This window comes from Semicossyphus pulcher, unplaced genomic scaffold, assembly GCF_022749685.1.
Source record: "Semicossyphus pulcher isolate SPU_LCO1_2020_fin unplaced genomic scaffold, fSemPul1.0.p SCAF_17, whole genome shotgun sequence".
Classification (NCBI taxonomy): domain Eukaryota; kingdom Metazoa; phylum Chordata; class Actinopteri; order Labriformes; family Labridae; genus Semicossyphus; species Semicossyphus pulcher.
This window is the reverse complement of record NW_027211681.1, coordinates 8,383,194-8,398,499: the sequence shown is the minus strand read 5'-3', so window position 1 is coordinate 8,398,499 and position 15,306 is coordinate 8,383,194. Positions and strand designations below refer to the sequence as shown.

Sequence of the window (15,306 nt, the reverse complement as noted above, 5' to 3'; positions counted from 1 at the left end):
TTGTCTCAAAGAAAGACTCCTAAAACTGGATTTCATGTATTTGGTTGTGTGTGCATTTCGCAGTCAATATGTAATCATCAGCAAATCTGCCATACAGTATTTAATGCCTCTAATAAGTGACTCTTACCAAAAGTTCAACAGTTCAGACATAAAGCTCTCTACAGTCAGTAATTGATCTTGCAAAACATCATCAATACCACAGCACTAATAGTGATTGCAGCTCTCTTTGCTCCTTACATTTAAACTCTGGAGCATTTCTGCTTCCTGCCTGGGTCAGCCTTTCTGCCTCTTTATGGCTGTTTTGTGTTGTACCGGCAGCACATGCCGACATGAACTGTGTGCATTTCTACATGTGTGTTTGATCTGAGTCATGGAAAAACTGAAAGCACAACACGTGGAACGTTCATGCGGCTTTTAATTTGAGTTTTTGATAGTTATTGTGATATATTTTAGGTGACTATTGTTAGGTGACCAAATGCAAAACAGGGGCCAAAGCCTGATTCAAAGTAGAGATAGACCGATATGGTTTTTTCAGGGCCGATACCGATTATTAGTAGTCAAGGAGGCCGATAACCGATATTTGAAGCCGATATTCATTTGCAGTAAAAGTGAAAATATTGGCGTCAAAATTTTGAATAATACAAGCTCCAACACTTAACTTTGTTTAAATGCCTTTAAGCATATGCATCAGAGCCAAAATAACCCAGTTTTAAATTGATCTCTGATCGGCCGTCGGATAAAAAAAAAAAAAGGCCAATGCCGATATGCGTCAAAATGCCGATAATCGGTCTATCCCTAATTCAAAGTTTTGCAGATACTTTAACTGAATATATTACTGTTAGTGTTTTTTTATGTGACGTGTTTTAATTTGCTTGTTAGTGGAAGCAGTCTTTTCCAGGTGAGGTAGCTGCTCCCGACAAGAATACCTTTCTGCAAGCCTGGCTCACTTTAGCCTGCACAACCTAGCAACTTCCCCGCTCTTCTTTCTGTTGTAACATTTAACTCCCACATGCAGAGCCTGCATAAAGCATAAAGCTCATTCCTGTGTGATGAATGCGCGGGATGACAGGTGATAGGAATGTTGAGTCATGATCGCCGTCATTGTGGTGATTTTGGTTCCCTGACCAGAAAAGTTCCCTGTGCTTACATCATTTCCTGCGGTGGGAGTAATAATAAGTTAACATCTGTGGTAAGGGTGTGATGGAGAGCCAACCCTTTTACCGTGATTCATAAAACTGCAGTAAAAGTTTCATTAGGGTTTTGTGTAATTAAGCTGCGTAACTTTGATAAACCGCACCGTGATGGAATTTGCCTCCTGGCCTTTTTGCACTGTTTGACAAATAGAGTGGAGAGGCGGTCTTGGCCCTTTGTGTGTGTTTGCCCCAAACAGCGGTGGTGCAGTGCCGGTCCACCAGCTGTGGTCAGCTTGCTGTATCATCCCCATCAGAAGCAATGAATAACGCTCTGCTAATGTTGTGAAACTAGAGCGACAACTTCCATTTGTAGGGAGGAAGAGAGAGACAGAGAGGGAAGAAAGAGCAGCCATTGTGAAGAGAGAAGAAGAGAGGACGAGATTGCGAGATGGAGGGGATGATTTAAAGTGTTGGAGAGCGAGCGATCATTGCAGTGGTGTCTGTGGTTCCTTTGGCAGAGACGGGACATTCCTTTTCTGATGAGTCACTCTCTCTGATTCGTTTTCTTTCCTCCACATCTCTTGTCCTTAAGCTGGTACCCTCTCCCCCTCCCCTCCTGATTTCAGTCTCTTCTTCTTACTGTCTCCCCCTCTTTGACGTAGTCGCTTGCAGTTTATAAGCCAGAACTCCAAGTCAATCAGATCATGCTAAGCCATGATAGCAATGTAATCTTGTGACATTATCATGGAACAGCTTGCCACGGGCTTCCTAATGAAATGTGAGATAACAAGGCCATGTTGAACTCGCTCACTCACACACACACACACGCACACACAGCCTGAGTAAGAGCTGTGTCGTTTGTGTCTAGACTTCCCTGTCCTCTCGGATGTCCTGTCACATCTCTGCTATATATAGGATGCACACAGTCTCTCTCTCTCTCCAATTCCTCTGCCCCTCGCCTTGAATCTGACAGGCCTTTTGTGCATGTTCTTGACTGTCTGCCTGCCTGTCTGTCTGTGTGTCTGTCTGTGTGTCTTCACTGAGACAGGGAGAAGGGTTAATATACATAGCTGGCTTCTATTACTGCGAAGGACAAAGGAGCTTTAAGGCTTGCAGTGAAGAGTTAAAGAGGCAGAAAGAATCATGTTAAGCAAATGATCTTTGCTGATAAAAGAAAACATTCACTTTTTAAAAATAAAAAAATCACATAAATCTGGATAAAGATATGTTTGTTCCTCTTAAGGTTGCTGATCAGATGCTTGAAACTGTGGGGTTGTTATGAATTCAGTGCATTCAAATAGGCTGCAAGAGGTGTGTGCGTGTTTGGATGAACAAGTGTCCTTAGTCCTTTTTTCACAGAGACTGCTAAACAACTCAGTGTCACGCTGTTGCCGAAGCAAAACAAGCACAGTGCGTCAACAAACAGCGCATGCTTCATATACAAACACGGTGCTGTACCATCCGACTGGCTCAGCCAACGTTCACAAACGTCGACGTTGCCCTATCATTCTGCCTACGTGACTTTTACACAGATGGGGAGGCATGGGTCTCATCTTGGACAGACTGTAAAGGGGGCCATCGCAACATAACAGTGGCAAGAGTTGTGTGTTTTTATTAAGTACATTACCTTCATCAAATATGCTAAACTGCTCCCAGTGCTTCACTTATATCTGATGCTACTTATATGATATATAAAATTAGTTGAAAAGTTTAAATGACAGCTGGTGGATATTGTGCTGCGTCAAAGCGTGTCAGCCTGCAGAGGTTAGCTCAAAGTGAAAAATCAAATAATTTCAAGCCTACTTCGATCAGACTCAAAGCCTGAGCTAGTTTGGGAACTGTACTCTATTCTTTATGTACATTTTCGGCTAACTTATTGGGGCATTTTAAAACTTAAAGGGCTGATTTGCTGATTTTCAACCTCAGTCCTATCATGCTATTATGGGGAGCTAATGCCATTATGGTAGGGAAAAAATGCTATTTGGGGGATAGCTACTCCAATGGGTCCTGGAAAACCTCCGCCAGACTATGTTAAATGTGTCATCTGGTAGACGCCAGTGAGCTCGCTAAACTACACTTCCTTAGTCTAGGACGCCCGCCTCCGATGTCACGTCTCATTCAAAATCATCAGGTTTGAAATGTAGACTGCAGACCCGAAGATTTTTTAGACAATCCACCGGTATATTCTTGTTATATTTTGGATTCTGTACCGCTCTGAGCCATCGCCTGCAGCGATCAATGTCCTTGACTGGAAAACGGTAGTGTTTCACTCCCGCGTCTCTCGCTGGGTCGTTCCTTTCAGAGGGAGGGGCGCAATGCACGCTGGGTGTTGTAGGAATGTAGAGTGGGCGAAACCACGAGCTGTTTGTACAACTTTCTCCACAGCTATGGCGCCAATTTCAAATATTATTGCTTCTATCGATTACAGAGAACACCAGCTTTGACTAACTGGGGCTTTTTCCAGGGGCGAATCGCTCCTTTAAGCTGTTTGTTTGTAGTTTGTCTGATTATGTGTTGTGTTTGCACCGATACTTAGATACACAAATGAAAATAGATGATAAATAAAGTTCTTTGACTTGAATTGAATTGAATGCCATAGCGATGCACCCTCAACTTTGGTGACTGGAATCATGTGGCCCATTAGTACATTACGCACTTTTGTGTGATTATCAAAGTTATTAAAATAGGAATCTTTCAATGAAACACCGAGACTTGTGTGCAGTTTAGCACAGTTGGTAGAGCAGCTGCCCCATGTACAGAGGCAAAGACCTCGGCACATCGGCCGTGGGTTCGACTACGACTCGCAGCCCTTCGGTGCATGTCTGCTCCACTCTCTCCTCCCCACATTTTCTGTCTATCTTTACTGTCCTATCAAAAAAAAAAGAGGGTTGGCTATTGTGCAAAGTTTGCTGCACTATTCTGTGACTACACAGGGCCTGTAAGTTTTTATAATAACTAAATTCTGTTTATCAAAAATAAAAAACAGGCACCATGAGCACATAACAAATAAAAACACAGACGTGGCTCTACTTGTTGTTCTCTGACTCTGCTCCTGGCGCTGCTTGTTGCCTTCAACATCGCGTCCAGGAAAGAGCTGCGGTCTCATTACGGCGAAGTCGCACTGGCTGCTCAGCCGGCTCATGTGTGTCCCACAAAGAGAGCAGGCTTTAAGGGCTGAAATAGGACTGCCCCCCCCTCTTGTGTGCTTTGCTTGGTGTCAGTGTGTTCTCGGTGTACTCTTTCTTGCCCTCCTTCGACCGCCCCCCTCACCCACAGGAAAGAGGGGCTGGGTGAAGCTGGGAGGAAAAGACAGAGAGAGAGAGAGAGAGAGAGAGAGAGAGGAGGGGGATCTGGGAATGGGGGGAGGGGTTGCTGCAAACTCGCTCCCAAGTTTCCCAGATTCAGGAAGTCGTCTGTTGGCGTCTGGTGCTGAAATGAGTCTTTTAAACGTCACAGGTTTTCACAATCTGTGAACGTGTCAGGGGTCAGATTTCTGAGTCTGTTACAAAACCCTTTAACCCCTCGCAGTATTTTGGCTACGTTAGCTGGTGTTAACTCAACAGGAAAACTCAATCTGGGCCTTAACGTCCTGTGTCCCAGTCATGGTAGAGGTGAGAGTAACTTTATACTGATTCTCTGTCACAGGTGACACATTTTCATTCAAGTATAATCCGTATATTTGTACTGGCTGTTCACTTTCTCCTTTGTTTGTATTTTATTTACCCACTCATTGTTGTACAGATCAAAGTTTGCTCAGGGTCAGTGAATGGAACATGTACGCACACGCTCTCTCATATCACTCCCCTAAATTCCCAAGGTGTGTGTTGTTGACTGCTCCTTTGTTGACCAATTAGAGGTTGTTTGCCCCCAGTCGCCCTGACCCACCCACCCACACGAAAAGAAAAAGAGACATGCCTGAGATTCTTTGGCACACCCTGAAAATTCCTCACTATTTTCCTTTCTTTTGTGGTCATTTCGGCTTCTCACTCTCTCGCCCGTGGACACCACGCCAGCGAAAAATGATACCTTTAGCCATATGTTACCGTGCATTGAGAGGTTTATAAAAACACACACCCAGCTGTAGGGTGTCGGGAGTGTTCTTTAAACTATACAAGTGGAATTATAGAGGAGCTATTTCTGTCTGTCCTTCACACTCACTGTAGACTGCTGCTGCAAGGACGATGTACAGCCGTGGGAGCGCGCTCAAACCACCGAGCTCTAACTGCGTGTGTGTGTGCATGCGCGCACATGTGTTTGTTTGTCGGTACACAACATTGTTTGTTTAGGCTCCAGTCTCAGTCATGGTGTTACTTTGTCTCTGTTATTTCCCGTTATTGACAATATAAGGATGCACACACACAGAGACACACTGGGCCTCCTTGCTGTTCTACCCTTCCGCTGGTCTTCCTCAACCAGATCCTGTAGATGGCTGCTGCTTCCTCCCTGCTTCTTCCTTTTTATAGTGGAGGAATACAAAACACACGCACACACACACACACACACACATACTGTGAAGAGAGAAATAGAACCTCTAATCTGTAGTGCACCAGACTGGACCAGTCACCAGCCGTCTGTTAGCTTTGTTGAGGGCTGATTGATGTCAGGGTTTTTACGTGTGTGTTATGTCCCTGAATGTAGACCCTTTTATCCATGATGAATTTACTGGTTGCTGCAAACTATTTAGCCATGCCTCACTCTTTTAGATCACTGAGAATAACCTTGATCAACATTACTGATATGAGAACCTCTGATGAATGCAGCTCAAATGTTATTAAAAGCGGAAAAGACAACAATTAATTGAAAGCTTACAAGAATATACATGCTGAGATTTTATTTCTAACATCTTGTATTCTTTATTCTTTATTTGGATCCCCATTAGCTTGCACAGAGTGGTTGCTAGTCTTCCTGGGGTCCACACAAAAACATTAACATAAAACACTTTAAAATCAAACAGTGTTGATAAAACATGAATAGACAAAACAAACCAAATCAAAGCACTGTAGTGGTGTGGACTGTAGTTCTGACCGTCGAATAAAACCTGCCGTCAGGAGACCTGACTGAACAAATAGGCACATAAAACAACTAGCAGTCCGCACTGCGGGCTGTTTCTGAGCATTAAGAGCTTTATAGACAATAAAAAGGCATAAAAAAAATCAATTGTGATTAATACTGGGAAACTCAGCTCAGTACGCTCCATTTGAGTTTAGCAGGATAACTTTGAAAAAAGTTTTGGCCTCTCAAAAGTGCATGAGTATGCATTATATAATAGGCTGTGAGGATGAAATGATTCAGTCGGACATAGTGGTTATCCAGCTACAAGGATATATGTGTTTGGTTAGCATTGTTGCTAACTTCCCAGCCTTGCAGTGGAAGTAGTTTGCAGCTGGGTCCAGCCTTCCCTGCAGCCAATGAAAATACAGCCAAGAAAGATCTGGGAAGATTGCCCTCTATTGTACAGCTGGCTTACACGTTCACGTCCTCGTCCAAAAAGTTAGAAAAACACCCAGTTGCGTTTTCTGTTCTGCACGCCCTTCCATGCTGACAGCAATCCATCCATTTTGTTTTCGATGGCCTGGCCTCTAACTGTTCGGCTTTCTTGTCAGTCTTTTTTGGTAACAGATGGGCTTTCTCACGAGCAGAGGGGGGGAGACGAGAAGAGGGAGGGGAAGAGTGGCTGTAAATCAGGGTTGTAGAGAGAAACGGGTGGTTTTATGAGAGTTTACAGACCTTCTTCACTTTTAATGAGAAAAGACAGCAATTCTCTTCGAGACAAAGGAACGAGGGAGCGAGGGGGGGGAGTTGGAGGTAGAAGATGAATGTCGTGGAGGGAAGGAGAAGGAGAGGAAATGCGCAAGAAAATGGGCTAAAGGAAAGAGGTAGAAGTCAAGTGGGATTAGGAGAGGAATTGGGATGGCGAGAAAAACCTTGAGAGGGAAGGGCAGGAAGGAGGGATGAGAGGCCTATCAAACTGCTGGCAGGCATCCACTTGGCATATGAATTTAAAAGCAATCTGTCTCCGCCGCGCTCGGTCCTGAGTCTGGTGAACGCTGCACACACACGTAAAAAAGGACACAGAGAGAGCGGCGGAGCGTCTGCAGCTGCTCCCTTCATTCTTACTGGAGCCAGACCTCCCAACATACCGATAACACTTGCACACATACGACAGCACACATTCGGTGGGTTGGCCAGTGGGTCAGAAGTCAAAGGTCACTGTCATGCTGTGACACATCCTATATCTTATTACCTCGCCTCCCCTGTGTGTTTTTGTGTGTGTGTCTGTGTGTGTCGTGTGAGTCTGCCAGTCTGTCTGTGTCTCAGCTTTTGCACATGCATTTAACTGTTTACAAGCAACTCCATGTGGAAGCTTCACCCTCATATTTACTATTTATGTGTGTGTTTGTGAATGGGTGTTTGTGTCTGTGTGTTTTCAGTGCAGCCCTGCCCACAGAGGGCCCCTGTAATTATGCCTTGTAGACCCCCTTTTCCACAGCAGAGGACTGCAGGGAGCCCTTCATGTCTTCTGAGGTCCAAAACGGGCTCTATTAGCGCTGTCATTCCACCCAGTTTGAAGCCATATCCAGATGGAGTTGGGATTGAAAGTTAAAGTTTGCTGCACTGTAGCTCCACCCATGTGTGAAAAACTTTACATTATGAATTACACATGTGTCTGTAAGCAGAAGAAATGATGCGGCAGCATCAGAGCAGTCTGTAGAGGTTGGATAGTGACAGTCTGTTGTTTTGGCTCCTCTCCAGCACGCTGGGCTCGCAATACAACAATCACTGTGGTTAGAGATTTGACACATCAAAGTGTGTTGAGGAGTACTACTGCATATGTTTGTTACTGCAGAGGGAGTGAAGCGAAGTATGATGAGGGTTAGGTTGATGACAACAAGTTTGAAAATGGAAAAAAATCTGGGTACCTGTCAGGAATTGGAAAGGAGGGAGTTTACCAGACCTCGGTAGCCGCCGGCTCCTCATCTTAGTTTCAGGCTAAAAGATTGAGGCTTCATTGGCTGTTATTATCACAGAAGTCTCAGTCTGACTGCATTGTGGGTAATTGAGGCACCAAAGAAGAAAGAATGCATGGAATTTAGTAGTTCTGTTGCATCCATTTTTTAGTGACCATCCTGAATCATACAATGTTATAATAATGTGCAAAAGAAGTGGAGTACTCTTTTAAAGATTCACTTTGAGGTGTTATATACATACTGTATAAACACAATAGGACATAACCCCGATTTTACATGATTATACTTATTAGTGCAGGAGTTTCCTATGCTTTTTTTAGACCACGGTACCCGTTCAAAGGAAATAGTTTGTCATGACATCCTGTGCCACCCAACCCCAAATATAACACACACATTGCTTTGGATATTTTAAGATATTATAATATCTATAGTATAGATCTTGCCGATTTAACATTATAGAATGTTAATAAAGATGCATAAAAGATGATCAATAAATCTTGCAGCACTCTTGACCTATCCTCCAGGCACCCTTTAACGTCCCAGTGTGTGCTGCACTAAAGACACTAATCAGTTTCTCTTTGGTACGGTTGCAGTCTTACACAAGACAACACAATCCAAACCTGTAATGCCGGGTGAGCAGGAGCATTATGGGAAATGATTCATATGCTTTAGTGTAAACACACCTAACAGATACAGTCTCACACACACACACATGTTCCCAGGTATGCAGACTTGTTGCAGCAGGATTCATGAAACCGGGCATGCCTTGTAATTCTAATCCCAGAATGCAACATTTTTGCTGCTATTTTATGATTCACATTGATACATCAGCCTCATTTCCTTGTGTCAGTCAGTGGCAGATTTCATACTGCAGCTCTCTAGGTTTATTTGTTTTGTTTTGTGTTTCTCTCAGTTGTGCATACATTCAGTGACTCCCACAGACCAATCTGGGCCAGACCACCATGTAACTTTTGATATATCTCTCATAAAGCCCCTTCTTCAAGCATTAGAGAAAAGATATTACAGCACACACAGGTTGTTTGAAATGAAAATTATACAGCTGCTTTTCAGATGGTTTTCTTTTTATTTTTTTTTACCACCGTCAGTGTAACACCTAGTGCTGCCAGACAAACCAGATGTTGTTTGTCTGTTCTATCAGGACACAGTATATGCTCAGTATGTGTGGCAGATCAACAGTTCCTCAGTCTGTTGGATAGATCTACCAGCCGAGTCAAGCGATTCAACATTCATCAGAGTCTGCAATTTTCCAAACTACTTTTCGAGTAGTTACATAATCCTTAAAAATATATATGTTATGTAAGCCTGGAGATTCATTGTTATTTCTTTTATCTTAAGTGAACATTTTGTGAAAGTTGAGAAGAAAAACAGTTTGCATGTTTTGTTCCTCGTTCCAACATGATAGTATTGACTTTCAGTGGCTTATACTGAATTTTCTCAGTGGTTATATAATGGTGCGTCAGGTTGATTAACGACAAGGAAAATGCGTTCTACTTTGTGATGCAAAATGGCAATAATATAGAGCTTGGCTAATTACATAGCAGCCTTATTGCTGCGTTATTTATCGAAGGTGACACAACAAATCTCCCTCAGACAGTCGGGAAAGCGACAGCACGCACAGAGCACCACAGTTGCTTGATAGATTATGACTGAAATGTTTTTTTCCTCTGCACAATATAAACTGCACTGACTCAAACTCCTTTCTCAATTCACGGCTGGGTTTAATCTGGTATTACTTTTCCTTACAGTGAAAGGATGATGGAGAAAACAATGTAGTTCAGTTCCTATTCTGGGAGTTCTGGGACCTCTGCAAAATGCGCAGTGAATTCATTATAATGCAGATAAATGAGATGAATAAGAGCAGGATAAACTGGACCTTTTTAAAAGCACAGATCTCCAAATGGCTGCACATGGATCTGCATCATTTACCTTTACCCCTGCAGCTGCCACTGATGCAGGGGTTATTTGTGATTTTAAAGCACAATACTAAGAATGTTTTATATAAAAAATTTTAATGAGCTTACTTATAATTTGAATAATATCTCTGCAATATGTCAGCTGTCAGTTAAATGATGTGATGACATTTCTTTCATTATTTTCAACTATATTTCCCCAAAATCGTTCCAGGTGGTTTTCCAACCCCTCGGCCAGGGATAAGTGGAATTTTATGGTTGATTCTAACTCCGCTTATAATCTTTCCCTCCACTTCTAATAGAGGATGTGTGTTGGTGAGAACTGTCCACAAGTCTTGACTGCATTATGCAGTAATGCGTGTGCGTGTTACTTGTTGGAAAGCAGAATAGGACCAGTTTACAAGTCTCCTGTGGCATTAAGTTTATGATTGTTCCAGTCAAGGGTTGGCAAGACTGCACCAAAGAAAGAAATATGAGCTCTATACAAAATGAGCCTTATGTTCACACACACAAACGCACATATACAAACCCACACACACCTTGTGTATTAATGTTTGATCGTGGTTGTGAATAATTGATGTGTCTGTATTATTTGTCCCTCTGGTGTCCTGCAGTCCTCTGACTCTCTCTGTTCAGCCCTCCCTCTTTCTCTCCTCATTAATCCTGTTTTATGTTTGTCTCTCCCTCAGGACGCTGCTGCTGCTACTACAGTGACGCCCTCGTGATTGGATGAAGAGAGAACCTCTGACTACCAGTATGGACCCGCTCCATCCTGGAGTTACCCACAATCCTTAGTTCCCTGGTAAGTAGCAACTGTAAATTCCAAGTCGGTATGCTTTTAACATAAAAATAGGCTGTTGTAAACCCTGAGGATATTGTTTTTAGATATTGTTCCTCTTCCAGTCATAACTGAAAATATAGGCCTGTTTCTGCTAACTGCATTTAGATAAATTTAGATGCATTTCTACCATCTTTTAATGTGAACTGAAAACAGACTTAGCTAGGAAGTACTAAGCTGATCCCAGTGAATATAAAGCTGCTTTCCCGCTGGTCAAAAACCCTGCTAACACCTGGCTTTTTTGCTTAGTGGGAAAGGCTACAATCGGCATTCAGACCCGGGTCAAATGACTCTGCAGTAGACCCGGGAAATTATCGCCTCGGCTCCGATCGCCATTGATGGGAACACAAAACCCGCGTCAACACGCTAATCTCCGCCCCCTTTCCAGCGCGATGCTTTGCTCCGTCGGTAACTTCTGCGACTCCTTGTCATCTCAGCTACAAATTAAGCCTGTCTCCGTCCAAGCAGCGCTCGAACATTTGATATATGTTTGCTTTTGTGACGTCAGACGGTGGCGCAGCAGAAAAGAGACCGAAAGGAGTATACTCCAATGGCAATGGGAAAAGAGACATCGGCATTCATTAGCGGATTATTAGCAGTCTGAAAAACCTGCGTCAACGTGCTAATTTCGGTGGGAAAGGGGTAAAAGTAAACAGTACACACACACATATTAACTGTGATGCAAAATAACTTTCCACTGCTACCAAGCATTCCAAGTAATCCAATAAGAACACAGGAAACGTACTTAAGAATTCAATTGGCAGGGAAAAAAACTGGCTGATCATGAGACGCAGTGAATGTCTATAACACGTGGAACATTTTTATACTAATCAAACATTCCCATGAACTTTTAATGCCCTTGTCTGCATACAACTCAGATTGCCTTAGAGTTACCTTCGAGTCCTTCGCTGCCACACAGTGTTGTGTTGTCTCCATAGAAACCAGCTGTAGTTGGGTTCCACATGGGTGAATGTGTTCTCGGAGGGCAACACGAGGAGTACGCAGGATTCTTTGCATTCTTCTTCTCATCATCCTTTTACTTTTTTCTCCCTCCGTGCTGTTCAGATCTGCAGCTGAGTCCACTGAACCCTGAACCGTGACCAGCGCCAGTCCATGACTGACCTCCTGTCAGGTACAACACGCACACATGCATTCACTACCCCCAGCCCCAACCCCACACACAGTTCATACACAGATGTTTGCACACATGCTGTTGGACTGGGTAACACCTCTTCATGCTGAGCCGGTCCTCATCCCTGCTCTGCATTAGCTAGACTTTTTAAAATGTAACAGATAAGCCTGGACATTTTACGTCAACAAATCCTATGATAAGGCCGACACAAACCCTGGGTTTGTCCTTCTCTCAATACACAAGCTTTCCTAAACAGTTTGTGGTTTCTTGAAACAGTTGGACACTAATTTTTTGCAAACACTACTCGAACAGGAGTGGAGAGTGAATTTAGTGGGTACCATCTCCGAAGCAGATTTGGTGTACAGCGAAGTGTTTACAGCACTATGAAAGTGTGGAAAATCTACTCAAAATACATTTTCACAGTTATGAAAAAACAGGTGGTGCAACTGTATTTCTCTGCTCTTTTTATTTGATATGATGACACTGAGAAACCCAGAGAAAGTCATCAGACCTTTTATGGATGCTTAATTAGACCTTAGTTCACCTCAGTCTCATTGAAGCTCTGGTATAATGATTATTTAAATTTCTATGATAGCGCAAACCAACCAAAAATGCAGCCCCAGGACACATCATCGGCTATCTACTATAATAGATCTATTAATTCAGTGTAGATATTAATATTAAACACTGTTAGTTTTGCATGACTGGACAGATTTCTTTCCTCAGGCTTTTTGGATCTTTTAATTATTGTAAACTTGTACATCTGCTCTGTAATTCCCCTCGTGTGGGGAGGAAATAATGAACACTTCACACTCTTTTGCAGCCCTTCTAAAATCATTTGATTGTTTATTTCCTGACATGATAGTTATTTATTAGCTTCTGGAAGTTTTACGTCATTTTTAGTATGATTTAGTAAGTTGCAATTGAGTTTAACCATAAAATACAGCCCCAGTCTTTTGCAATACAGTGAAAAAGCAGCTGATATAATGAAACATAGAAGCAGTAAGTAAGCAGTTGCTAAAGCATGTGTGTATTTAAATGTATTGACCCCCTGTTCCCTCTCTCTTCCTTTATCAGTTGATCTGTCTCGTGCCACGATGATGTCAGTAGACGTGACCAATCATAACGGCCCCGCTGCCACGCCTCCCACCTCACTCAGCCTCCGCTCTTCACATAACCAGCTCCTCAGCAGTGATGTCATCAAACAGGGCGCCGGAACACCCCCCAAGTGTCGCAAAAAGTACGCTCTCACCAGTATACAGGCTGCCATGGGCCTCGGAGAAGCAGTGTCATCTCCATCATCACCATCCTCATCCCCATCTTCAACCCCCAATAATCCCAAACTGGCCAAGAACGGGGTCAACCAGCTTCGCAAAGCCGGTCAGGATCACAACAAAAACACGACCGGTCCTGATCCCACAGACACAGAGTGTAATTCAGAAACGGCAGATGATGTTAATGTAAACACAGCCGAGGAACATGACAGTCACACTCTCACCAATAATGACCGAGAGGATGATGTAATAAGGCTGGATGTTGAGCTGAACCCAGAGACTAACAGTGATGCAGAGCCCGAGCAGAAAACCGAATCAGACTGTGACGTTACCTCGACCGTGGAGCTCAAACTGAACGGCAACACGACAGATTCAGGCTCTGACTTGAACATGGAGGCAGAGGAGAACGATGACATCAGCATCCTGTCAGAGAAGGAAATGATGTCAAGGATGAAGATTGAAGAAGACGGAAATGAGATGGTAGTGGTTGAGGAGCAGGAGGAGGAGGAGGAGCAGGAGGAGAAGAAGCCTTTACTGATAAGAAGTGAGTCTCCTGTGAAGAACAACAAAGTCTCCTCAAATCTGGAGCTCATCTCTGACCTCCACTCCAACCTCAAGCTCCTCAAATCAGGCAAGGACTCTCCGGTGCCTCCGCCTCCCTCTCCACCAAAGCAGGCCAGCCCTGAGGACACGCCGCTGCTCTCTGTGGCCTCCTGCTCCTCCTCTTCCTCCTCCTCTCCAGAGACGAAGAAGGACAGAAGGACTGGCGCAAAGACAGACTGCGCTTTGAACCGCATCCAGAATCTGAACCCAAGCGACGAGGAGTTGAGTTGGACCACACTGTCCCAGGAGAGCAACTCCCCAGAGGAGACAGGTACTTATTAACACAAACACAACATGCTGCAAAAGTTCATTACAGAAAACTTAGAGCTGCTGTTATTCACTGACACTTGGCATAGTTTACATGTGAGTATGCGTGTGCTTTTCTGGAGTGTTTTTTACTCCTGTGTGGTATGTTGTGGTTTCAGAGTTCTCTCTGCTGATGACATGTTTCCATTTATGGTGACCAAGTGTGTGTATGTGTGTGAATATGTAGCTCAGGCATTGCTGGAACAGAATAACAAACACGCCAGCCTCCTGCAAATCTCCCAGAATCCCTCTGAGACAGGAAGTGCCCTTATGACCTCATGGGTGGTTTAGCTAACTAGATCAGCTGCGTCCTGTTTCACGCTGTGTACTGGAAGTGTGTGTGCGTATGTGAACAGGGCTTGTAGGCTAGCTATGAGTTAATACAAAATCTGTAGCTGCCATTATCTCTCTTTCTTTCTCACCGACTCTGATTTTTCCTCTATAGCTGAGAGAGAGGGGCTGCTTAAGCTCTGTATAATCTTTTGTATTGTCCGTACCTTCTGGTAGAGTTCATCATTCCAATGATCATTCCAGCTGCCAATAGCAAGCAGCACACATACAGACACAGGAAAGATGTTGACCTTTCCAGCAATACAGCTGAGCCTTTCCATATGTATTTGTAGCTGTGTGTGCTCTGCCAGAAAAGCTTTTTATCCCATTACGCTATAGGCCTATTGGTTCAAGATGACATCCTGAGACCCTTAGTTGTTCGGTCAGTCATGGTCGCATGTTTAAAATCAGTTTGTATAATAGTCGATTGTGGCAGAGGGCTGCTCACCAATGGGTCTGCATATTGGTGGATTAATGTTGGGTCTCTATGAATAATATTACAAAGAGTACGGGCTAGGCCTGCTTTATTTGTAAAGTGTCATGAGATGACTTGTTGTGATTTGGCGCTATATAAATATAAATAGTTTGCGTAAATATAATTCCAAATGTCAAGACAGCCAGACATACTGTCTTTTTGGCTGACTGTCGGGGTCAGCCCTACACATGGGTCTGTATGTGACTGACTGAGTAAGTAACTGACTGACTGACTGACTGATTGACGGTACTTTCACAGCCATAGAGAGAGAGAGTTGCAACATTGCAATGGTGGATCATGGAGCATATTGGACCTC

The 15,306-nt window shown here is 43.6% G+C and overlaps 1 protein-coding gene across 2 annotated transcripts in view; it reads left to right on the top strand.

The window, feature by feature from the left end:
* The window catches only part of apbb2b (amyloid beta (A4) precursor protein-binding, family B, member 2b), a 44,469-nt gene that overhangs the window by 4,635 nt on the left and 24,528 nt on the right, over positions 1-15,306 (top strand). For both annotated transcript variants that reach the window (XM_069665342.1, XM_069665341.1), the window contains exons 2-4: positions 10,722-10,834; positions 11,936-12,002; positions 13,080-14,150. In XM_069665342.1, coding sequence (XP_069521443.1) covers positions 11,984-12,002; positions 13,080-14,150 — 1,090 coding nt within the window. In that variant the 5' untranslated portion in view covers positions 10,722-10,834; positions 11,936-11,983. The remainder of the gene's footprint in view (positions 1-10,721; positions 10,835-11,935; positions 12,003-13,079; positions 14,151-15,306) is intronic.